General features: G+C 39.9%; 1 protein-coding gene across 2 annotated transcripts in view; it reads left to right on the top strand.

The window, feature by feature from the left end:
• Positions 1-2,170: 2,170 nt before the first annotated feature.
• The window catches only part of NR1H4 (nuclear receptor subfamily 1, group H, member 4), an 80,495-nt gene continuing 57,283 nt past the window's right edge, over positions 2,171-25,382 (top strand). For both annotated transcript variants that reach the window (XM_010831600.1, XM_010831601.1), the window contains exons 1-3: positions 2,171-2,313; positions 19,866-19,988; positions 20,763-20,900. In XM_010831600.1, the coding sequence (XP_010829902.1) occupies positions 20,822-20,900 (79 nt within the window). In that variant the 5' untranslated portion in view covers positions 2,171-2,313; positions 19,866-19,988; positions 20,763-20,821. The remainder of the gene's footprint in view (positions 2,314-19,865; positions 19,989-20,762; positions 20,901-25,382) is intronic.

Raw genomic sequence — 25,382 nt, forward strand, 5'->3', positions numbered from 1 at the left:
CAGGGACGGGGGAGCCTGGTGGGCTGCCGTCTATGGGGTCACAGAGAGTCGGACACGACTGAAGCGACTTAGCAGCAGTAGCAGTTGCTATTCTTTGGAGCTCTGCATTCAAATGGGTATATCTTTCCTTTTCTCTTTTGCCTTTTGCTTCTCTTCTTTTCTCAGCTATTTGTAAGGCCTCCTCAGACAACCATTTTGCCTTTTTGCATTTCTTTTTGTTGCAGATGGTCTTGATCACTGCTTCCTATACAATGTCATGATCCTCTGTCCATAGTTCTTTAGGCATTCTGTCTATCAGATCTAATCCCTTGAATCTATTTGTCACTTCCACTGTATAATCAAACTGTGGAAAATTCTAAAGAGATGGAAATATCAGACCACCTGATCTGCCTCCTAAGAAATCTGTATGCAGGTCAAGAAGCAACAGTTAGAACTGGACATGGAACAACATACTGGTTCCAAATTGGGAAAGGAGTACATCAAGGCTGTATATTGTCACCCTGCTTATTTAACTTATATACAGAGTACATCACGTGAAATGCCAGACTGGATGAAGCAGAAGTTGGAATCAAGATTGCCAGGAGAAATAACAATAACCTCAGATATGTAGATGACACCACCCTTATGGCAGAAAGTGAAGAAAAACTAAAGAGCCTCTTGATGAAAGTGAAAGAGGAGAGAGAAAAAAGTTGGTGTAAAACTCAACATTCAGAAAATGAAGATCGTGGCATGTGGTCCCATCACTTCTGGCAAATAGATGGGGAAACAATGGAAACAGTGGGGAGCTTTATTTTGGGGGGGCTCCAAAATCACTGCAGATGGTGACTGCAGCCATGAAATTAAAAGATGCTTGCTCCTTGGAAGAAAAGCTATGACCAACCTAGATAACATATTAAAAAGCAGAGACATTGCTTTGCCAACAAAGGTCTGTCTAGTCAAGGCTATGGTTTTTCCAGTGGTCATGTATGGATGTGAGAGTTGGACTATAAAGAAAACTGAGTGCTGAAGAATTGATGCTTTTGAACTGTGGTGTTGGAGAAGACTCTTGAGAGTCCCTTGGACTGCACAAAGATCAAACCAGTCAGTCCTAAAGGAAATCAACCCTGAATATTCGTTGGAAAGACTGATGCTGAAGTTGAAGCTCCAATACTTTGGCTGTCTGATGCAAAGAGCCGACTCATTAGAGAAGATTGATCCTGGGAAAGATTGAAAGCAGGAGAAGGGGACGACAGAGGACAAGATGGTTGGATGGCATCACCAACTCAATGATGTGAGTTTGAGTAAGCTCTGGGAGATGGTGAAAGACAGGGAAACCTGAAACGCTGCAGTCAATGGGGTCGCAGAGTTGGACATGACTGAGCAACTGAATAACAACAACAAAATGTATTGGGTGCTTCCTCTCTGTCAGGCACTTTTATAAACATTTTATGCATTTTAAACTATGCATGTAATTCTCACCACCACATATAGGACAGTTACACCATCCTCATCTTATAGACAAGGACGCAGAAATGCTGAGTGTCTTTCCTGAGGTTGTGACAGATGAGTAGGTATCTCAGCAGAGCCCCACAATTTACACTGCTGTGCAATTTAGAAACCAGAAGAGAAGAGAAGAGTTAGAGGCCAAGCAACGTTGTTCTTCAGAAGGGAAGTGGCGGTAGGCCTGAATCAGCAGAGGAGCACAGTGGGTTGGAAATAGAAGACATTACAAAGATGAAATCTACATTAATCTGTTACTCCTTGATAGAGAAAGCCTGGGAGAGGGAGAGTCGAAAAGGTTCAGAGTTGCTAACTTCAGTCCCTTGTAGGTGGTGGAGCTATTGAAAGCAGTTGGAGAGAGAGAGGGAAGATCACAATTCAGTTTTAGATGATGTGTGCAGAAATCAGGGTACCTGGGACCCTTAAAACACAGCCTGCAGAGAAGCATTTTCAAAGGTGTCAGGGCGTGCCTCCGCTTTGTTACAGTCCCTATCCAGGGGCTTTGGGAGTTTGTCCTGGGAATCTCGAGCATGTCCCAAGGTTCCTTTCTCTGTTTATATCTTTTAGCAAGGAAAGGATTGTTAATGACTAATCTCTGTCCATGAGGCACAGAGCCAAGGCAGAGATGCTGCTGCTGGGCGGGAAGGCCGCCCATGACTGGCCCCGGCTCCTGCTGGAACTCCCTCCTCCTCACCCCACTGTCTCCTGGACTCGCCCCAATGCAAAATCAGATCCTGAGCATTTGTAGCAAAACCACTGCATTTTGGAGAGGAAGACTGGACTCAGAATCCTCCCAGGGCTTTGAAAGTTCACCTCCAGCCTAAGACAATCTCAGTGAGTACCTGATTTCTCTGGGAGTGGGGTATCCATCCCAAAACAGCAGAGGGGACATTGTCATTGAAAGTTTCTCTTTAGCATCAGTAAGTTTGGTCAATGAATGAATTCTCAGTTGGTAGAATTTGATGTGAGATCATGATGGTTTCTAAAAAAGTAAAAAAAAAAAAAAAATCTTCAAAACAAAGAAGCAGAAGTCAATGGGTAGTACTTTATTAAAAAGTAAATTGCTTTTCTTACTGAAAAATTATTTTGGAATATCTTTTCAACATTGTGATCACCCAAGAGAATCACTGGAGACCGTAAATTTCAGAAGTGTCTCTGTTCTGATTCTGTAGGCAATCTTATCTGTATAATATGCTGTGATTTATCAAATCCTAATGCAAATTGGGGAATGTTACTAATGTCAGAAGACTTCAGATCTAGGACTTGAATGACATTTAAGTTATGCTTGACTGAAAGTTTTTCCTAGAAGAGTAGGTTTCAAAAGCTTTCTCTTTTGAGTCCTACTGCAAACTTTTCTATTGGTTTCCATTTCTCATATTAGTATCAGATGGAAATATTAAAATAAGATAGAAAAATGTTAGGAAGAACTTTATTACTAAAATTCTCCAAGGTCTGAATCTGCAGATAAAGCATCTCCTGCTCTACATGCAGGAATTAGGCAACTGTGAGCGAAGCCTGGGTCATATTTCTCTCAACGGAGTTTTTGTTTTGAAGGGAGGGGCTGGGGAAAGGGATGCAAATGACTCATGCTGGATCCTTGGTCTGAGAAACTCACCTGAGCTTTAAAGAAATCTGATGATGTCACTGATGCTGCATTAGAACCACCTCAGCAGTATCAACAAGGGGAGTGCTGCTGCTGCTAAGTCACTTCAGTCGTGTCCGACTCTGTGTGACCCCATAGACGGCAGCCCACTAGGCTCCCCCATCCCTAGGATTCTTCAGGCAAGAACACTGGAGTGGGTTGCCATTTCCTTCTCCAATGCATGAAAGTGAAAAGTGAAAGTGAATAGAGACAGCTAATGCCAGGTTTTTAGTGTGATTTTTATAAAATGATAGACACCTTTGTCTCTGAGTCTCCCCCACCCTCCAAATTGTGGACCTGTGCCATCTGCAATGTGGACTTTTCTGTTTTGCTGAGAATGTTGCAATATGGCTGATGCAACTCGAGTTAGCTGATAAAATACTGGCCAGGGATGATGCTTTGGTTCTGAGACCCTTCATCAGGATCTGCAGCATTGTTTTCCACCACACACCTCTGCCCTCTCTCCCCCAGTCGGAGAAGCAAAGTAATGTAATCCCTGTCCTTCCTTTTATTTCCACACCTCCAAAATCTGGCCACATGGTGGTGGAACACCCCGTTGTTGTATTTGGAAGTAAAAGAAAAGAACTTTGTACGCAAGAGTGTGTACCAACATGTCAGAGGCTTTGTCTAAATTGCCTGTTTCCTTCTCACAATAACCCTGAATGGAAGTTCTTATACTCATTTTACTGATGAGAAAACTGAGGCTTAAAGGGAACAAGTCACCTATCTGCAATCACAGTTAGGAAGTAACAGGACGGGCAAGTCTTTTTAACTCAAAAGGTCTCTTCTTGCTACCTTGGTATTGTTGGAGGTTGGGAGAATTTGAAATCTGGAACGATGGGAGGAAAGCAGGTGGACCAGACCACAAATGTTTCATCTCGACAGGGGTGATTTGTTAAGACCTAGCACAATTGTGCCAGAGAAGGCAATGGCACCCCACTCCAGTACTTTTGCCTGGAAAATCCCGTGGACGGAGGAGCCTGGTGGGCTGAAGTCCATGGGGTCGCTAGAGTCAGACACGACTGAGCGACTTTACTTTCACTTTTCACTTTCATGCATTGGAGAGGGAAATGGCAACCCACTCCAGTGTTCTTGCCTGGAGAATCCCAGAGATGGGGGAGGCTGGTGGGCTGCCATCTATGGGGTCACACAGAGTCGGACATGACTGAAATGACTTAGCTTAGCTTAGCACAATTGTAAAGATTCCTAAAACTTCTTAGGGCATTTTCCAATAACACACTCAAGCAGGGCAAGTGGAAAGTTATTAGCACTACTTGCTTTAACCCAAAGGTTAGTCTAGGAGAGCTGACTGGACACCTCAGTTATTTTCATCTTAATTAAAGATGCAGTGAACCCTCCCTGGTGTTGTGATCAGGGACTTTCAAAAGGCACTCAGAACTGCTGTGTTTCACAGAAACCTCAGGTTATGAATACCAGGAGAATACGTAACACCTTGTGATAGGTTTTCAGAAACTTGCAGTATCATTAGGTGAGTGGATAAAGAAAAGAATGAAGGTTCATATTCTTTTCTTGATAGGGAGTGTTTTTCCTTCATTTTGCTCAGTCTCGTTTTTCTCTTAAATCTTAGCAACATACATCATGAAGGGGCTAAAAGAAATGGGAACAGTGTTTTTCTTCCCAGGTATTTCTTGTTGCTGTTATGTTTTCTACGAGTGGAAATGTACGAGGCATCACTCTATGTATCCTCAGTCACCCAGCTGCAGGGGAGGCAAAAGTCATCAGTACCTAAAAATATCCACCCTCATCTCTTCTCCTACCTCCCTGTTCTTTCATCCCAATCTGCAATCCCCTAGACCCCTTGCCCTCCACAGTGAGTTATTTTCCCCTTTAGTTTGCCCTTTTCCAATTTGGGCAATAAAGGAAATGTCTGCTCTTCTTTTTCTCTTCTTTGTAAACTTGTTTCAGTTCAATGCCAACATAATGCAGCTTGATTGCCAAGGGAAGTATTGTATATGAGAGAAAGTATTGCACAGGAAAAATATGTTTTTTCTTTGTTAGGTCTAAGAATGACAACAGAGTTCTGGTGACCAAAATTAATAGGTGTGAATATAAAATAAATTTTTATTAATTTTAATTTTTCTGGATAAAAGTCCAAATAAAGCTTTGATATTTCAGTTCCTATTTTAAATAGAAGCAGTGCTAGAGTGAACATTCTTGTGTACCTGTACAAAGCTTTATCCAGGGAAGATACCTAAGAATTGTACTTTTACTTTTCAGAATATACTGCTAAAGAGTCTTCCAAAAAGATATAACAACTATGCCCCCACTAGCAGTGTGTGAGAATGCGTATTTCCACACATCTTCTTCAACTTTTAATATTATCAGACAAAAAAGCATTGATAATTCAATGGTGGAAATAGTATCTAGTTGTATTAGTTTGCATTTTTCTAATTAATAACTAGCTTCAGATGTTTTTGTATGTTCATCAACCACTTGTATTTCCCTTTTGGTAAATTTCCTCTTTGTATCCTTTGCCAGTTTCTTCCTTGAGTTGTTTATCTTTTCTGTTTTTATTTACAGGAGTTATTAATATGTTGTTTATACTAATTTTTGGCTGTTATTTATGTGGTAAACATTTTCTCCCAGTTTATTTCATATATTTAGCTTTGTTTATGGTGTCTTGATTTCTGTCTTCTTGATTTTAATGTAGTCAAATTGATTCTTTTCCTATTTGTTTCTTGTTCAATAAGTCTTTTTTTTCAATGCCCTAAGTTCATAAAGATCACAAATGTGTTTTTCTATATTTTCTCCCAATGTTTATCATTTTAAAGGTCTTTAATCCACCTGAGACTTAAAATGATACAAAATAGGACGTTTTAATTTTTTACCCCAAAGGAATCATCATTTTTCTGGCTATTGGGTCTTGAATAGGCCACCTTTCTCCACTGGTTTGAGCTGAGTCCACTCACTACAGCATGAGGACAATATATGTCTGCTTAGAAGACAGCCTGCTGTTTTCTTCCTGTGGCCATCTCCTCTGCATGCCTTCTGCTTAGTTTAGTGCCTACTTCTTAGAGATTAAATTCACGAACCAGCCCCCCACCCTCAAAGAGACTTTCTTTCTCTCCTAGTCACATCCATGCTGAACACGCATCAGGCAGACTCCCATTTAGAATAAATTTGAACTCCTTTTCATAGTCAACAGCCCATAGAGAGGTGCTTACTCTCAGACCTCATCTCCTGCACTGCCTCTTTGCTTACTCCTCTCCAACCTCACTGGGCTTTCGCTGTTCCTCCAGCACCCCAACCAAGGTCCTTAGCACTTGCTGACCACTCTGCCTGGACTTATTTCCCCCTTTTTCGGCTTACTTCTTCTTCTCCTCCACATCTCAGTTCAAATGTCCACTCTCTAGAGAGCTCTTCTAGGATCACCCTCTCTAACATAGTGCCCAATGCCCAGATGGCGCTAGTGGTAAAGAACCCGCCTGTCAGTGCAGGAGATCTGAGAGATTCAGGTTCAATCCCTGAGATGTGGAAGATCCCCTGGAGGAGGGCATGGCAACCACTCCAGTATTCTTGCCTGGAGAATCCCTGGCGGCCTACAGTCCACAGGGTTGCAAAGAGTCAGACATGACTTAGTGACTTAGCATGCATGCATGCACACCACTTTATCCTTTATCTCCTTTATTTTCTTGTTATCATCATTGGAAACCTTACTACTTGTTTACTTGCAAATTATCAGGATTTATTTTTTTATTCTGTCTCATCCATCATTCTATTTCCAAGACCCAGATCAAAACTGGTACATGGTGAACAATTAATGAATGCTGAATGAGTGAAGCCTTTGCTTGTGCTCCTGAAGGGACTGTGCTTACGTCTATTATAGCAATCCCCATGCCATTTTGATTGGGTTGTTGTCCTTATCTGACTTTACCACTAAGCCTCTTGAAGGATCATGATTTTTTTTTTTTTTTGCCTGTATCTGTTCAATGCCTGACACAGAGTCAATAAATGTATATTGGATGAATAAATATGTGAGTGGATGAATTCTCTTGGCATTGATATTGGAAATGGACATTGAAATGCCGCTTTAATAGAGAAAATGTAGTATTTTTAAGCAAGGGGTCTCTTTTTTAGACCTAGTAAAACAAAAGACAACATGCCATACTGTTCATTTTGGGAGATTGTATCAGTTATCTAGTACTATGAATAAGCTACTGCACAACTTAATGGCTTAAAAAGATAATAACTTATTATGTCCTATAATTTTGTGAGCTGACTAGGTGACTGTTTGCTGGTTTTTCCTGAGTTCAATCAGGTAACATATAAACTGGAGGGTCAACTAGGTCCCATTCTCATGACTGGGGCCTTGATGAAGGCTGTTGACTGGGATAATTGAAATGACCCAGTGTCTTTGTCCTGGAGTGTTTCATTCCTGGCTTCTTCATGGCATGGGTCTCAGGACAACATCCCAAGAGGATGCAAGTGAAAGTAACAAGGTTCTCTTGAGGTTTACCTTCAGAAGTACAACAATTCTGTCGCTCAAAGCAAGTCATCAAGACAGCTCATTCATGGGTGGGGCTTTACTTATTTCTAAGAATTGCAGAGTTAGCTTTTGGTTTAAGATGGCATTGCTCTCATTAAACCTATTTGCTAAAGCACTTTGTGGATTTCTTATTAGTCTTTTGAGGACTTACTCCATGCCTGATAACTTACCTCCATAATTTTTTGAGACAAACTTCTTTCTACTTTGGACACACTAGCTTGGCTATGAAATAATGTTGTGGGATAATGCTATGAACTAATGTTGTGGGATAATGCCCTGGAATTCTTAGAAGCTCTTTTACCTGGATGTGAGAGTCTCCTAGGCACCTCCTTATGCTTTTTGAGCTCTCAGCAAAGGATCTTATAGCCACATCCATGATTTGATATTTACTGTGGAATCGTTTATTTTGAGACTCTTATGTCATATGAAAGAACAAAAGTGTACAATAGTCTTGTTTATCAATCCAGCACATCCTGGACCTCTCACGTGCTAAGTTGCTTCAGTTGTGTTTGACTCTGTGCGACCCTATGGACTATAGCCTGCTAGGCTCCTCTATCCATAGGATTCTCCAGGCCAGAATACTGGCATGGATAGCCATGCCTGCCTTCAGGGGATCTTCCCGACCCAAGGGTCGAACCTGGGTCTCCTACATTGGTAGGCAGATTCTTCACCACTGAGCCACCAGGGAAGCCCAAAATGCTGTACTGTGCTGTTGCTTCCAATCCTGCTTAAAACAAATAGCTCCTTCCTAATTCATCTCTGTTTTCATGTACCTATTATTCACAGCTAAAAACACCACTTGACACATTCACCTTATTATTTGGAGTTCTCCTTAATCCCAAAGGGATCCACAGAGGTAATTGGATGTCAGTGGGGAAAAGGCCCTGCCACTCCTGAAACCAAACCAGAGTGAAACAAACAAAAATCCACAAGTTCATTAGGAAACTGTGTATTTTCCAAGTTGAACAGTTTTGCCCCTGTGTATGTGTGTGTGTGTGTGTGTGTGTGTGTATGAGAGACAGAGAGAGAGAGAGAGAGAGACTGCAAAATATGACCTGTTCATTTTTCAGCTTCCTATAGAAAGTTCCTCCCCACTCTTCCAATTTCTACCAGTGTCCCCACTGCCCTTTCAGGCTCTGTCCACCTCCCAATCCCAAAGCCAAAGCCATTTGTTTAGCCTCTTAAAAAAAAAAAAAAAATCATCCCCCTTCTAAGTACCAGTTCTGTAGCAGTTATTTATTTCTTTGTAACAACTACCCCAAAGCTTAGTGACTTTTGGAGGAGCAGTTCCTCTGATAGTTTTGCCTGGGCTCACTCAAGTGGTTCTTTCTGATAGACAGTCAGATGAAACAGAAGGTCCAAGATGGCCTCACACAGGTCTGGTGTCCTGGTGTGACTGTCAAATGTGGCAGTTTGGATAGCTGAGTTCTGTCTCCCTTAGGTTTCATATCTGGGGCATCTACAAATAATGTGACAGTTTCCCAGCAGCATTCTTAGACTGAGGGAACAGAAGCTTCAATGCCTCTTAAGGGCAAGCTCAGAAGTCTCACAACATCACTTCTACCATTCTACTGATCAAGGAAGTTACCAGACCAGTTCAGGTTCAAGGGCTGTGGAAATAGCCTTCACCTATTGATGGGTAGTGGCAAACCCTCATTGCAGAAGGGCATATAGAATGGGAGAAGCCATGGTGGCCACTTTTACAAGTAACAAATGATTTATATAAATAATAGGTGGGATGAAGTGGGAAGTGGGAGGGAGTTTCAAGAGAGAGGGGCCATACGTATACCTATGGCTGATTCGTGTTGATATATGTCAGGCAGAAACCAACATAGTATTATAAAGCAATTATCCTCTAATTACAAATAAATTGATTTAAAAAGTAATAGTCATAAAATTTCAGAAGATCTAATGAATTATTTGAAAAGAAGATGACAATTCAGCCATGGAAACAGCGTAATTTCTCCATCATCTTGACCATTTTGACTATAGCAGATAATGGGGAGAAACTTCTCTATTAAGAATGAATGTTAAGTAGACCAAAAACTATTCCTGGTAGCTCTCAAGGAAGAGAAATTAACAAAGTGAGCTTTGGGAGGATGATTAAAATTATTTCCTGGGGTGGTCAGTCCATGTATAAAATGTAGGGGATCACTGCTTAAGAGATTTCCAGCAAGAGTGGATTTTCGCTTCACTAATTAGGACTACATTGTGGGGAAGCAGCCTTAGTTGTCAGGTTTTTTGTGTGACTTAAAAAAAAGTCCTTCTTCAGCTCTTGCATGTGTTGTTATCCTACACCTGTATTAATGTTGATTCTGTGGCCGAAATAAGACTGATTCTAAAAATGGTTATCTGGTGAGATATATTATTCATTTATTGTTTATGTGTTTAGTTCACGTACTCATTTATTCATCAGTCAGCAAATAATTAATTGTGTATCTAATGTGTACTTGGCCACAGGCTGGGGACTGGAGATCCAGGGTGAGCACTCCTAGAGCTGATGGTCCAGTAGGGGTGTGTGGGTGCATGCGTGCTAAGTTGCTTCAGTCGTGTCTGACTCTTTGCAACCCTATGGACAGTAGCCCACCAGGCTCCTCTGATGGGATTCCCCAGGCAAGAATACTGGATTGGATTGTCATGCCCTCCTCCAGGAAGAGGATCTTCCCTACCCAGGGATCAAACCCAAATCTCTTCCGGCTCCTGCATTGGTAGGCAGGTTCTTTACCACTAGTACCACCTGGGAAGCCCCCAGTGGGGTGACCAACAGCCAAACCACCACAAAAACGAAGGGAGAATTACAACTGGATGCATGCTCCAAGACGTGCCCAGTGCTATGATAGTTTGCTGGAGATCAGCCCTGGTCAAGGTTAAAAAGGAGGCCTAGAACTAGAATAAGACAAATGAGATGCTTAGGGTGCAAAATTTAAAGAGTCCTGACTCTCAAGTTCATGGCCCTGGGAGCCTTTATTCCAGGTGCTTCTTTTACACTTAGTTGAAAATAAAGGTCAGCCACTCTTTGAGCCCTATTGTATAACCTCCAAAGCACAGAAGCTCAGAAGTAGAGGTCTGGTTGACTCAAAAATATTCTTATTGTATAACACCTGAAGGAAGTGTAACTTTACATGGTGACTTTATTTTTTATTATTTAAAAAAGTATTTATTTTTTGTTTATTTATCTGTTTAACTGAGTTGAGTCTTAGTTGTGGCATGCAGGCTCTTTATTTGTGACGTGCAACTCTTTGTTGCACCATGTGGGATCTTGTTCCTTTATCAGGGATTGAACCCAGGCCCTCTGCATTGGGAGCTCAGAGTCTTAGCCACTGGATCACCAGGAAGTCCTTAAATGAAGACTTTAGAAACAGCAAAGAAGTTTGAAAAGAAGCAAAATAATATGACAGGCAAACTTTGTAGAGGCTTACTTAATTGTGCATATAAACAGCTAATGTTGAAATGCTTTAGGCAGAACTGACCTTGCAGAAATGCCAGTTCACCCTCACTAAGCACTGGTGAGTAGTTAATGACAGTCTCAGTGGGAGAGTTGCCTGGAAAAACATGAATTTAGAGTTAGATGGTGAGTTTACATCCCCACTCTGGTTCTTACTAGCGACGTGACCTTGGAAAGTTTGCTTAATCTCTTTGAGCCTCAGTTTTCTCATTTATAAAGTGTATATATTATTACCTACTTGGTTTATTACAGATCAAATGAGATAACATAGCATGAAAGCTGCCGCATAGTAAGTACTCATAAAATAGTAGATATTATTTTAATCTATTTTCACAAAAGATGTAAACGTTACTGTGATAGCAATAAAGGTCATCCAGTTCTTACAGGGCACTACTCTCAGAATAATGTGATCACAATGGCCACACATTGTCCTTTAAATCTCAACTTTGGAAAGGATCTATTCTCTTTTCCCTTTTTTTCCCCCCATGAGAACTGTTTAGTTGTTTGTTTGTTTTTTCTTAAAAACTTTTTATTTTGTATTGGAGCACAGTCAGTTAACAATGTTGTGATCATTTCAGTTGAACAGTAAAGGGACTCAAACCATACATCTACAAGTATGCATTCTGCCCCAAATGGAAAGGATTTGTTTTTCTAAATCTGTATTTTGGCCCTGGAAAGAATTACTTTGGTTTGATTACTTCTGGGAAAACCAAATCCCCTGTGAGATAAAACCTTTTCTTCTAGAACTCCTTTCTCTTTTCTCTTAGGAACATTCTTCCAGCCTTGGGCTGAATCCAGGACTTCTGCTGAGCATGAAATGATGATGGCTAGAAAAAGTTTATTTTTTATTGCCCTTTATGAATGAACTACATAGATATCCCCCAAAGTATATGCTTTACCACCAGCAATTGGGTTTATCTGAGAAAAATGTCACTGAGAAGGGTGACTTTGGGTGTAGAGAGTTCATGGGGAACCAGCACAAGAAACTGTTTTTTTATCTTCATATTCTGAGAGCTGAGATTCTTCTAAATCAGAGTCAAGGCCGTTTAATTGGAGCAGGGTCTTTCCAAGGTCTCTTCCAAATGGTTTGTGCTAAATCAGAGAAGTTCCATCCACCATGAACTCCATGTGACACACGCTATCCAAACAAGTACAAACTGATAACCAGAAAGTAGGAGTCCAAGCTACCAGTCACTCTGTGTCTTATCACTTTAAAAACAAATAGTGCTTACCACTTCTGAAATGATTCCTGGGTCCTTAAGTTAAGGTTTACATTACATCATAGTACAAATAAACATAAAGTAAAATAAACATTTTGTCCCTGCTTCCACCAGTACCAAAGTTTTAAACTTTGTATCATCAGCCTGCTTTCTCTTCTTCCTCCTCCTGTTTGTAAACTGTACTCAAGTCACTTCCTTTCCATCTTTACAGAAACCACCCTGCTTTGCACCTAATCATCTCACTTCCGGAATGCGAATTTCCTGAATTTTCCTTCTCTTTTCACTGCTTACTCCCCTGTCCCGCCTTCTCATAAGACTAATCTTCTTGAACATAGATTTTATTGTGCCATCAAAATTTCCAATAGCACCTCGTTGACTACAGTTAAAAGTCCCCAACATTTTATAGTTAGGAAATACTTCCTCCTCAAAGCCTCAAGAATCTGTGTGTGTGTGTGTGTGTTTGTATGTTTAAGAGTGTGTAAGAGAGAATCTCTGTATGAGTTTGCATATCTTTATAGATGAGGAAATTCTTCACGTATATAATTTCATTCATTTTTTAAATTATGAAATATTTCCAACATGAAGAACATTGAATAATATCATCAGCTTTCTTGTATTTAACCCCTAGCTTAAGGGGAGAATTAAAGATGCTTTGAAATTCCCTCTGTATCCACCCAGTCATTCTGACCACATCCTGAATGTGCATTCAACACTTCCAGGCTTGTCTCTACAGGTTAGACAGGGATCAGGAGCTTTTTCTATAAAGACCAGAGAGTGAGTATTTTAGGCTTTGCAGACCACGTGCAATTGTGTCGCAACTACTTAAACTCTGTCACTGTGGTGTGAAAACAGCCATAGGCAATATGTAAATAAAAAGGCATGTTTGGTTCTGGGCAAGCTAGGTTCGGCTTGGGGATCGTATTTGCTGACCCTTGCATTAGGATATCAGGATTAATATGTAGCATTGTTTCACATATCTTTAAATTTACATACACTATATCAAACCACATGTATTACTGGGCAACCTGATTCTTTTCCTCAATATGAAGTTACTCAGTTTATCCATATGAATACTTAGTCCATTCATTTAAATGCTATATAGCACTTACAAATATACTTACAGCACTGCTGCTAAGTCACTTCAGTCGTGTCCGAATCTGTGCGACCCCATAGACAGAAGCCCACCAGGCTCCCCCATCCCTGGGATTCTCCAAGCAAGAACACTGGAGTGGGTTGCCATTTCCTTCTTCAATGCATGAAAGTGAAAAAAGTGAAGTCTCTCAGTCGTGTAGCGACCTCATGGACTGCAGCCTACTAGGCTCCTCTGCCCATGGGATTTTCCAGGCAAGAGTACTGGAGTGGGTTGCCATTGCCTTCTCCAACTTACAGCACTATGCATATACTATTTCTTTATTGTACTCATTCAATCGTTAATGGACATTTATTAATGTGTCCAGTTTTATTTATTTATTTATTTATTTTACTGTTGGAAACAATGCAGTCAAATTTGTGCCTGTCACTTTATGGACATTTATGAAAGATTGCCTTATAATCTTTATATCATTTCTATTATTTAGGTTTTTAAACATTCAGCTGAGGGTATATAATGGAGCAGAGTGTTAAGTGAATAGTTGCAGGTTATGGATGAAGCTATGAAAGGTCAGCACTGGTTCTCTATGCTAGTCTCCTTTTTCTTTTTTTGATCCCTGGGTCAGGAAGATCCCCTGGTGGAGGAAATGGCAACCCACTCCAACATTCTTGCCTGAAGAATCCCATGAACAGAGGAGCCTGGAAGGCTACAGGCCACAGGGTCACAAGGAGTCAGACATGACTGAATGAGCACACACGCACATAGTTGACTCAGTTATACACACATACATATACACACGTTCAATATATTCTTTTTCATATTCTTTTCCATTATGGTTTGTCACAGGATATTGAATACAGTTCACTGTGTTATACAATGAAATTAAAGTCGCTCAGTCATGTCCAACTATACAGTCCACGGAATTCTCCAGGCCAGAATAGTGGAGTGGGTAGCCTTTCCCTTCTCCAGGGGATCTTCCCAACGCAGGGATTGAACCCAGGTCTCCTGCATTGCAGGCGGATTCTTTACCAGCTGAGCCACAAGGAAAGCCTGTGTTATACAGTAGGACCTGTTGTTTTTCCCTCCTGTATATGATAGTTTCTCTCTGCTAATTCGAAACTCCCATTCCTTCCCTCTTCATTCTAATCTTCTCATGTTTCATCCCTCTTGACATCTGTCTTGGACCACAGATATTATTTCTGTGTATGCATAACTCTGCTAGCTGTGAGAGGGGACACAAAAGGAGCATAGCTATGGTTCCTACCTGCTAGGAGTTTGCAATACAGTGGAGAAGACGACAGATGAAGTTAAATCATTAATGACCACATGAGAAGCAGGGAAGATAAATGATAAGGGATGCATTCCTGGAGAAGTTGGGACATACATGAAAGAAAATCTACAAAATTGAGAGTTATAAAAGAGTGTTTGAATAAATGAAGCCACAACTTCCCCCTGAAAGACAAAACTGAATATTGTAAAGATATAAATCTTCCTACCTAAATATATAGGTTTGGTACCATATCAAACTCTCAAAGAAACTTTTCTTAAAGAATGTGATACAAGATGTGATAATTTATCATAGAGAGTAAGAAGGTAAGAATATCTTAGAAAAGGTTGAAAACAAATGAGCAATAATCAGATCAGATCAGATCAGTCGCTCAGTCGTGTCTGACTCTTTGCCACCCCATGAATCGAAGGATGATCTTGATGCAGATGTAACTATATGATCGATGGGAAACTAAATTCAGTCTCAATAAAAGAAAAATTATAAATCAATGGGAAAGGAAAAAAGTATTCAGCAAGCAGTTCTCAGAAAAATCACCCTGTACCAGAAACTAAAACTAAAAAGCTTTTAAAAAATCTAATATACTTAACTACATACAGTGCAAATCTTTTCAAGTAAAGATAATTAAAAGACAAATGGAAATGTTTGTAATAAATATACCAGAATGCTAGCACACTCAATATACAAAGAACTCCTCTAAGTCAATAAAAAAAACAAACTTCCATAGAAAGGTGCAAAGGACATAAAAAATATCTACCACATACAGACAATAAAGATGTAAAATAAATTTCTTTTCAATTTCCTCATATTCAAGGAAATATAATTCAATACAGTGAGATAGGATTAGTCACTGGCAAATTAGAAAAGAATGTTTGAAGTGGGAGCAAGTAATGCCAATGAAGGTGTGATGAGATAGGTACCCAGACCCACTGTTGGTATGAGTGTAAATTGGAGCAAAATTATAGAATGTCACTTAGCATTTTGTAAATACCTTTCTCTATTGTCCGAATTTTCGGCAATGACCTCTTTATTTTAAAAATGCTTTCATTTGAAAAATAAATTGTAACAGCTTTTTGGGAAAATAGTGCATGAAGATAGAGAAGGTATTTTTCTTTATCAGCTGCAATTCCAAACATAAAGTTTTGTGTGTTGATACATACATGAATTCACCTGAATAGAAAAGATGGCTTTCTGTTAGCAGGAATTTTATTACTAACTTCAAAGATGCTTAGGTGCTCTCTCTGCAGTTGTTCAAAGTTCATTATTTAACCAGAACCTTTACCTGCATTTCTAAGACAGTGTTCTTCCCCTGATGTGTGTGCTCTGCCAGTGCTGGCTCTGGCTGTTACCTAACAGTGGCGTCTTCCTTTCTCATCTGCATGCTCTTTCCTCCACACCAGATGGGTGTCTCCATTTGCTCTGGAACACAGAGGGTGAGCCACCCTATTTGTAGACAAAGTTTGCTAAGCACCAATATTAATAGCTAGTAATAAACTTAATCTGGAAAAATAATTTGTCTAAACATTTAAAATATTGAATCCATTAGAAATTTTTTAAATCCAAATTTGTATACAAAACTTACTTACAGAAAATATGATAGAATATTCAGTAATAGACATTCAACTATACGTTAGGATAAAATTCTGCAATGTAGTGGAATGCAATGGGAACTCAAAAAAGGACAGGGATGATTAAACTTTTTTCCCAAAATTTAAAGAACATTTCCTTATATTTCTTAGAATGATGAAGAAGATTATTAAGTTGCTGTGGTATTTAGATTTAATTGAAGAGATTTGAGTGATATAATAACATATAAAAATGTAAATTTTTGCAATATATCAGCAATTACAGTTTTTGAACTAGTTTATTTTTTACTAAAAAACTTTAGATGCCAACCCAAAAATGTGTTGAGGGAAAATATTTTTTTTTAAACTTCATTTTTTGGGGTAAACAAGCAAAATTCAAAGGTCACTAAGGTAGAGAATATTCATTTTCTTATTCTCAACCTATAAAATGATTGCTTGTATGGAAGGGAGAAATCAAGGAGGAAAAAAGACTCTAGAGCTACTATCTTTCTTAGATCTTCCAGGGAGTTATTCTCCTATTGTGAAGCAATTCCCCCAAAGAAAGGGAAGAGTATTAGAGAAAGGAAGACACTGATGTAACCCTCATTAAAGACATAACATATGTGGAAACATTTGCCAAATGCTTCAGATGTAGTTTTTGTTGCTCAGTCTCTCAGTTGTCTGGCTCTTTGTGACCCCATGGACTGCAGCACACCAGGCTTCCCTGTCCTTCACTATCTCCCAGAGTTTGCTCAAACTCATGTCCTATTTAGCTGATGACTCCATCGAACCATCTTATCCTCTGTCGTCCCCTTCTCCTCCTGCCCTCAATCTTTCCCAGCATCAGGGTCTTTTCAAATGAGTCAGCTCTTTGCATAAGTGGCTGAAGTATCGGAGCTTCAACGGCAGGATCAGCCCTTCCAATAAATATTCAGGGTTAATTTTCTTTAGGATTGGCTGGTTTGATCTTGCTGTCCAAGGGACTCTCAAGAGCCTTCTCCAGCACCACAGTTTGAAAGTATCATTTCTTTGGCACTCAGTCTTCTTTATGGTCCAGCTCTCACATCCATACAGACTACTGGAAAAACCATAGCTTTGACAATATGGACCTTTGTTGTACATAGAAGGTGCTCATCAAATCACAGGGTAATTAAGACTAAAGCTGCCAAACCCAGGAAGGATCTGTCAAGAGGCAAAGAAGAGTCTACTATCGTGATATGTATAAAATTAGATGGGGTCACATCCCCAAGGTACTCATTATAGTTATTCATAGTTTACTATGATATTACTTTGATTTTTAAATTTTTCTTCTATTCTTTATATAAGGCAGGAGGAAAGAATCTTTTCCTACAAAGGGGCTAGATAGTAAAATTTGGTTTTGTGGGTCATACAGTGTGTGTTGCAACTATTCAACTCTGCCATTGCAGTGAAAAAAAAGCCATATATTGTCCAGAAACAAATGAATGTGTCTGTGAGCCAATAAAACTTTATTTATGAACATTTAAATGTGAATTTTATATAATTTTCATCTCATGAAATTTCTTTCTTTTGATATTTTCCCAACTGTCTGAAAATGTAAAAACCATTCTTAGTTCACAGGCTTTACAAAAACAGGTAGTAGACCAGCTCTGGCCTACAGGCAGTAGTTTGCCAGACTCCAGTTTAAGGTATGGGGGTACAGTATGAGAAGGATACACAAGAAACCAGCTCTGGTGGCTGGTAAGGGAAAAGGGGGACAGAACTCAAGGAAGACTTATTTTTCACTGTAGTGCTGAATTGCTTGCCATGTGCTTGTGTTACCATTTCAAAAATTAAAGAGTTTCCTTCGTATTAACTCCCTTCAGAAATCATAACCAACAGACCTGATTTGAGCAGACTTGGTCAACTGTCTGGATTCTGGGAGACTTTTGTTAGCTATTCAGGGGCTTCCCAGGTGGCTCAGTGATAAAGAATCAGCCTACCAAGGATGAGATGCAAGTTCAGTTCCCCTGGAGAAGGGAAAGGCTATGCACTCCAGTATTCTTGCCTGAGAAATCCCATGGACAGTGGAGCCTGGTGGGCTACAGTCCATGGGGTCACAAAGAGACAGACACAACTGAGCGTGCAAACACGCAGCTAGCTTATGAGTATGAATGTGGTCCCATCGATAGTGACAACTGAACTTTTACTGGTTTATTCCTCAGGACTTCTAGTTCCTTATCAAAGCCCTCCTCTCCCTGCAGATGTTTTAGGAAGCCCTAGGTCTCTTTATGTTTGTTCATAATCAAGTCTACTCTGGCCACTTCTTCCATCACTTTATGTATTCATAGGGGAAAGCAGTGCCCAACCAGTGGTCACAATTCCTCTGTTGGGCACGTTTCCATGGGTCATGGTGATACCTAGATGGTGCCACTGTTTCACAGATGCCCCAGAAAGGCCCAGAGTCCCCTTGGAGTCAAAGCTCCTGTGACTATGATATGTTGCAGAGTTGTTTGAAGGTGGGGATGGAAGTGAAATGAGCTCTCTCCTCCTTGTTTCATTCTTTTGGAAGTTCTATCTTACAGTTCAGTATTTCTAGACTCATTTTTATTTATAACCCTCTCCCTTCTTACCTCAGAGTGTCAAGACCTCTTGAATCTGATACAGGTTGGTCAAACGTGCCACATTGAGGATTACACATTCCTCCAAGGACTGAGGTGAAGATCATGGTTCTGGTTCCCTCTGACTGTAGGATGAGTTTTCTCCCAACAAGCCCTTTGGCTTATTGGACAGTAGACTTTGGTAGGGCCAGGCCAGTGGTTCAGCAGATGGACTCAGGTATGTCTGCGTTCTCACAGTGGACACAGCTAGTATCATTTCTCAGGAGCTGCTCTCTCTTGTTTCCTCAACCTCTCTGGTGTATTCTAGATGTGACCTAGTATTGCTTGTCTTTAAAAATTGCCCTCAAAACCACACATTTTCCTTTAACTACTTCTCTATCTTGACTCCTTTTCACACCCCTTTCCCTCCTGACTTCAGGGTGGTGAGAAGGCCTCTTGAATCTAATACAGGTGGGTTCCCACTAGAGCATCCTCATCTTTGCCTTCATCAGCAGCTTTCAAGACAACATGTAATCATCTGTGTATTCCTGTGATTGTTTTTTAATGTCTCTGTTTCTCATTAAGCTTCATATCAAAGATTTTGGATGATATTTTTCCTGTTATTTCATTTTCAAAGATCCAGCACAGAGCTTAGTTCAGAATAACTCCTCAATAAATATTTGTTGAAAACATGAATAAATGACTGCGTACAACAAATGTAGTCTGGTGGACTACCTTCAGTTCGGTTCAATTCAATTGCTCAGTCATGTCCAACTCTTTGCAGCCAAATGTCTGCTTGAATTGTCACTTCTGCTTGATCTGGAACATTTTGCTGAGTGAGGAAGAAACAGAGAGCTATGAATAGTAAGGAAGTTCTAATGAAATAAATATTGCCCAACAAACCCCCTGTATTCTCTTTCTGAGTTGTAAATATAAGTAGTTATCTGTAAATGAAATGATTCCTTAGTAAAAACAGGATTTAAAGCTTAAAAATCATCCTCAGAAAATGGCCTTGGAAAAAGTGTTCTGATAACATACCTTTTCATTATTCAACTTTTTTCATTACTTTTTCAGGGGGGAAGACATATTGGAAGGAAGGAAGGAAGAACTAGAAATATAGTAAAAGTGAACACCGCATCTCTAGGGTTCTTGGATATACTCTGGACATCTTCTCAGGATGAAACTTCAGACATTTGGGTGAGATTTACCACTTTTTTTCTTCTTGCCATAGCTTCTTTTACCCTAGATTAAATACATGACAAGGTAGACCATGAGAATGAAAATGTAAGCCCCTTAAATTTTCTCTAAAAGGCAAAAATAAAGATCTTGGGTGAACATCTTCTGAATTTTTAATCTGCTAATATGATGCCTACTCAACTTAAGAAAATTCCAAGGAATTCCCTGGTGGTCCAGTTGATTAGACTCTATGCTTCCACTGTTGAGGGTGTGGGTTCAATCCCTGGTTGGTGAACTAAGATCCTATAGGCTGCACAGTACAGCCAAAAAAAGAAAATGAAAAATTCTGGTAGGAAGTAATCTGAAATCATTTTTGTGTCTTGCAAAGACCTGTTTATCTTTAGTGTAAAATTTAAGGTAAATCATTGATTCATCCCATTTTTTAATCAAGGCTTTTATATTTGTTTCTGTTTTTTCTATACATAAAATAAACATATCCAAAATATCATATCTTGCCCAAATCTACCAAGTACTGGAACAAATGAAAACATATGGTGTTTTCCCAGATAAATTAGAGACTATCTAGTCTGAAAGCATATATCTGAGACATTTGTAAGTCCAAATGAGTGTAAAAAATGGTAATTATCAAGGAAAGACATGTAAGAAAAGCTATGATAAAATGTCTACAAAGGGAATCTTTTGTGCTTGTTAAAATTAGTTTTCTCTGTCTCCTCCTCTCTTTCTTAATCATCTCCCCACCCTCCCCAACACTCTATGTATTTATTTACCTTTCAGGGGATTTTTTTGAAGACCACCATAACGAAGGTAATACATTCTCAAATAGAAAAGTTTGGATGGGATCAAAAATGAATCTCATTGAACACTCCCACTTACCTGCCACAGATGAATTTTCTCTTTCTGACAATTTATTTGGTAAGTTGTCAAGTTCATTCGAATATTAGTAAAAAACAAACTGCAATTTGGACATAACAAAAGGAAAAAAACATAACTGATAAGTCCAGAGAGAGTCCAGAAAATTTTTTTGTTCCGAGTACTCCATAGACGTTAGCTACTCTGCAAGGTTAGAGATAGATCAGACCTTGGATTCGCTGAACCTAATAGTCTTCTTTTTTATAGATGAGAACTGCAAGAGTCAGAGAGTTTTGTGACTTGTCCAAGGCCATGAGGCTAGATAATTAACAGAGCTGGGAGTAGAAATACATTCCTGTCTAGGGCTAATTCTAATATTATTATAGCATGTACTAAAGTATGAAATCATGATTCTTATGGTTTAATATTGTACCTATTAAAGGCTGAGGTTACTTAGATTATAGCTCTGTGCACGTTTCCTTTCCACCCTTCTTCCGGTGCTGGGGGAGATATGGCACAGTGTCAGGATTAGTCATTTAAAATGGATTGAGCACAAATTGTACTAAGTTGTTTTCAGTAGATCTGTAACTAGATGATACCATAAAATGATCTATTGCTCCACTTTATGCATTTATTAAAAAAACACCTCATTATAAAGAGTTTGAATTGAGAACATCAGCAAAATGTTGGCAGGGGCAGTATTTTGGGTGGGGTAGAGCAGCTTTCTGCCACTCTTAAAATAGTTCCCTTCTGCTTTGTATCTCAGATGGGAGGCTTGGATGCTCCCAGGTTTTTACACTACGTTAAAATATAAACCATGATCAATGATAATAGTGAGAATGCAAACACTTGAAATTACACAAAATGTGTTAAGGCACCATCCCCTATTCGGTTGCAGAAATCCCTGAAAGATATTAATCAATAGCTTATACTATTACCTACTAGTCATTAGCATTAGTGTGCAGTGGTTTATCGGGTCATTTCCAAGGAGGGGTCATTATTATCTCTTTACATGTCTACTTGCCCTCATTCAGTTCAAGAGCATCTAAGGGCAGCGACTATATTTTATTAATCCTAGTATCTACTTAATAAATAAGAATCAAACAATAAATAATAGTAGGGAAGGAGAAAAGAGGTTTAAGGGGAAAAGATGTTTATCAGTAACTCGCCCAGAACTAAAGGCAGCAGTAATTATTTATGAAATGCCAGTTCTCAGACATACTTGCTACATCTTATTCCTTCCAGTTGGCTTTTCTTCATCCTGTGGATACAGTTAAGGACAGTGGGACCTCCATGTTCCAGCCTACCCTTCTATGGTCCTTAAAATATAATGTATAGATATCTTTATAGTATTTTATCTACTCATCAGAACTCATAGGATGATTAGGACTGTAGGTGCAGATCATAGACTAAGGAAAGTTGCACTTGAGATGATTTTTTTTTCACATATAGACTCCATTTCCTGCTCTGAAGTTTTATGACTACATGTTAAGATCTCCAAATCTAAACTCTGATGTCATCATTATTAAACAAATCCATCCAGCTTTAATTTGTATAGACATCAAGAGGAAACTGTTAATATTTTTCTTACAAACTAGTCCACTTTAAGCAAGCTCATCAGATTGAAAGCTGACCTCAGTGGTGGTGAGGTGAAAAAGAGGTAAGTAGATAGAAAAAAAGTTGTGAAGGAGCCGTCAGGTTAGGAACATCTGAAAAGGATTTCTACGGAAGCGTTGTGGTTCATGCTTTCTTTCAGTGGTGCTCTTTCGTCATCTCTCCTTTGCAGGACCACATCCTTATCCAGTTTCCTAACACTTTTTTTGTAATATTTCTTAGAATACATAGCACAAAATGCATAAGCTCAATGCATGGCTGTTATTCTGAGTTGGAGAAGTTTCCTTCAATCTTCTCTATTAAGTTCTAGAGCCGGGTCTAAGGTTTTTCTTTTTTTTTCTCCCACATACTTTTCCCTCAGGGCCTCTGTCTCACTCTGTTCAACATACCTAACCAAAGTCTGCCAAAGGGGAGGATGAAGAGCATTTTGTTATAATTCCTGCCCATCTTCTTTCATGTCTTGATGACACTGATGGATTCTCTGGGCCTCCCACTCTGAGCCTAGGGTACAGAGCACCAGGAGAAAAACTGTGGCTCATGGATGAGTAGCCCACAATACCCGAGTCACCGCTTGTAGATCTTGAGATGTGCCCAAAATTCAGAAGTTTAACTCATAAGCTCAACTAACTGGAGAGCTGGACTCTTTTCCTATGGTCTAACTGTGTACTGAAAACCAGCCATCGTGTTGTTATAACAAGAGCAACTGAAGTTTATGGTATTGCATATGGATGGCTATAATTTCTTCCATCTAGACACTGAACACCGACCATATGCTGGATGTTGGAATAAAGCAGGAAATAAGACAGGCAAGATCCTAGTGGAGAGTAAACTCTCAAGAAACCTGCAAAGGAATAAATAAATGAAATAATATCAGGTAGTGGTGAGTGCTATGGAAACAACAAAAGAGGGTGATGTCATAGCAACTGGAAGAAGGAGGCTGCTCTAACTTGTGTGGTCAGGGGAGGCCTCTGAGGAGTTGACAACTGAGCTAAAAAAGACAGTCTTAATCTGAAGACGTATCCTGGGTAAAGAAAATGCAAATGCAAAGGTCTAAAGTCTAGAATGACTTGGAAGGGCTTTGTCTTCTCATTTTTATTGAGGAAAGTTGAAAGAGTCTCGAGAACTGGCTCTGGACCCCATATTTCCATTAATCAACATTGGTAAAAGGAGATTATTAGGCTGGGAATTCTAGGACACCTAGAACTAGCATTCAAGTCCACAAATCTCTACAGTCGTTGTGTCGGGAAGTGGCAACTTGGGCTCAGTGGTACTCACCTGCCATATGATGTGACCTTTAAGGTGGTCCTGGGCATGGTCCCCCTTCCTGCAGGTCACCCAAAAGGCTATCATTAAATCCCAAGACACTGACATTTAATTTAAGACATTGAGAAAGTGACATAAATGTCACTCAACAAATACTGATGAGCACTCACTAATGGACTGTGGATACACTAATGACCTCATGAATGAGGCTTTTCAGCTGCTTCCAGAGAGGACTGTGGGCCACTCTAGAAGGCTTTGCCTAAGGAGAAGGGGAAGCCTTTCCATCCATATAATGGTTACCCTGAAAAGCAGAGCCTGAAGCAAGGATTGTGTGCAGACTTTATGTGAGAGATGATCCTAGGGAGCAGGAGCCAAGGACTGGGGTGATAAGACAGGGAAGGAGGAAAAACCAAGATGAGGTGAATTATAGAGATCACTGCTGTGGGCAAGGGGAGCTTGATTGCACTGGGAGAAGCAGAGAGAATTGTCCATCGAGGCACCAGGCACTGGAGAAGTTATTAACTGACCTCTGGCTCCCCCTGGTTGAGGGTCACTCTGGGGGCATTGATGTCCCTGAACTTCTGGGCCGTGCTTTTGCTACTCCCAGTGGAAACAAGCCATGTGGTCTCCTGTGGCCTTGGAGAAGCTCTGGGCAAAAAGCAGAGATGTGCAGCCTGCTCTTGAAATGACAGGGTGCAAGTGTGAAGTGAGTCCAAGCTTGCTCATGATCCCCTGCTACAGCTACAGCTGAAATGAGAGGTGGGCCAAGGATGTGCACCATCACCAGAGGGGCTGCCACACAGTGCTAATGGGATCCCCCGCTACCAATCAATCGGAATACTCAAAGGAAAGCTAAGATGGGGTGGGGAAGTGGTGTACATTTGTTCTATAGTTCTCTTTTCTTAGGTTGGACCTTGTAGAAAAGAAGGAAAGAAACAGAATTACAGAGATGGGTCTGGAATCACCTTGTAAGATCCTTCAACTCATTCTGTGGCCAGGCCTGCCTCACAAATCCACATGGAGATCTAGCTCATTGGTCACTCAATCCATACATAGGACTCAGGATGGAAGGACATGGTGACCTAAAAAAGACAAGTTTCCTTTCCTTTGGGAGATCCTGAAAGCCAGGAAACTTGGTCAAAGATTAATTTGAGTGGGTTAAGAAAGACTTCTCTGATGAATGAAGGCAGAGTCTTATGCAATTAGTACATAATAAAAGGTAATAATGACAAAGTCCACAGCTTCCCATGGTGTGACATAATGAATAGGGTAGAATGTGACATGTCAATTAAAATCTGTCTTCTTTTAGCAAATTGTGGTATAAGAACTAAAGAAAAAAAAATAACAGAATTTGAAAGACTCAGAAAACCATTCTTATAATAGCATAGAATAAGCAAGAAAAGGTACAGTCTTTTTTAATTGGAGTGTAATTGCTTTACAATGTTGTGTTAATTTCTGCAGTACAACAAAGTGAGTTAGCTATATGCATACATATATCCCCTCCCTCTTGGACCTCCTTCTAACCCACTCCCCACCCCACCCCCTCTAGATCATCACAGAGCACTGAGCTGAGCTCTCAGTGTTATATATACGCCAGATTCCAAAATATTTTGCACATGGTAGTATCTCTCCCAGTTCATCCCACCCTGTCCCTCCCCAACCTGTGTC

This window comes from Bison bison, unplaced genomic scaffold (assembly GCF_000754665.1).
Source record: "Bison bison bison isolate TAMUID 2011002044 unplaced genomic scaffold, Bison_UMD1.0 scf7180017864529, whole genome shotgun sequence".
NCBI lineage: Eukaryota > Metazoa > Chordata > Mammalia > Artiodactyla > Bovidae > Bison > Bison bison.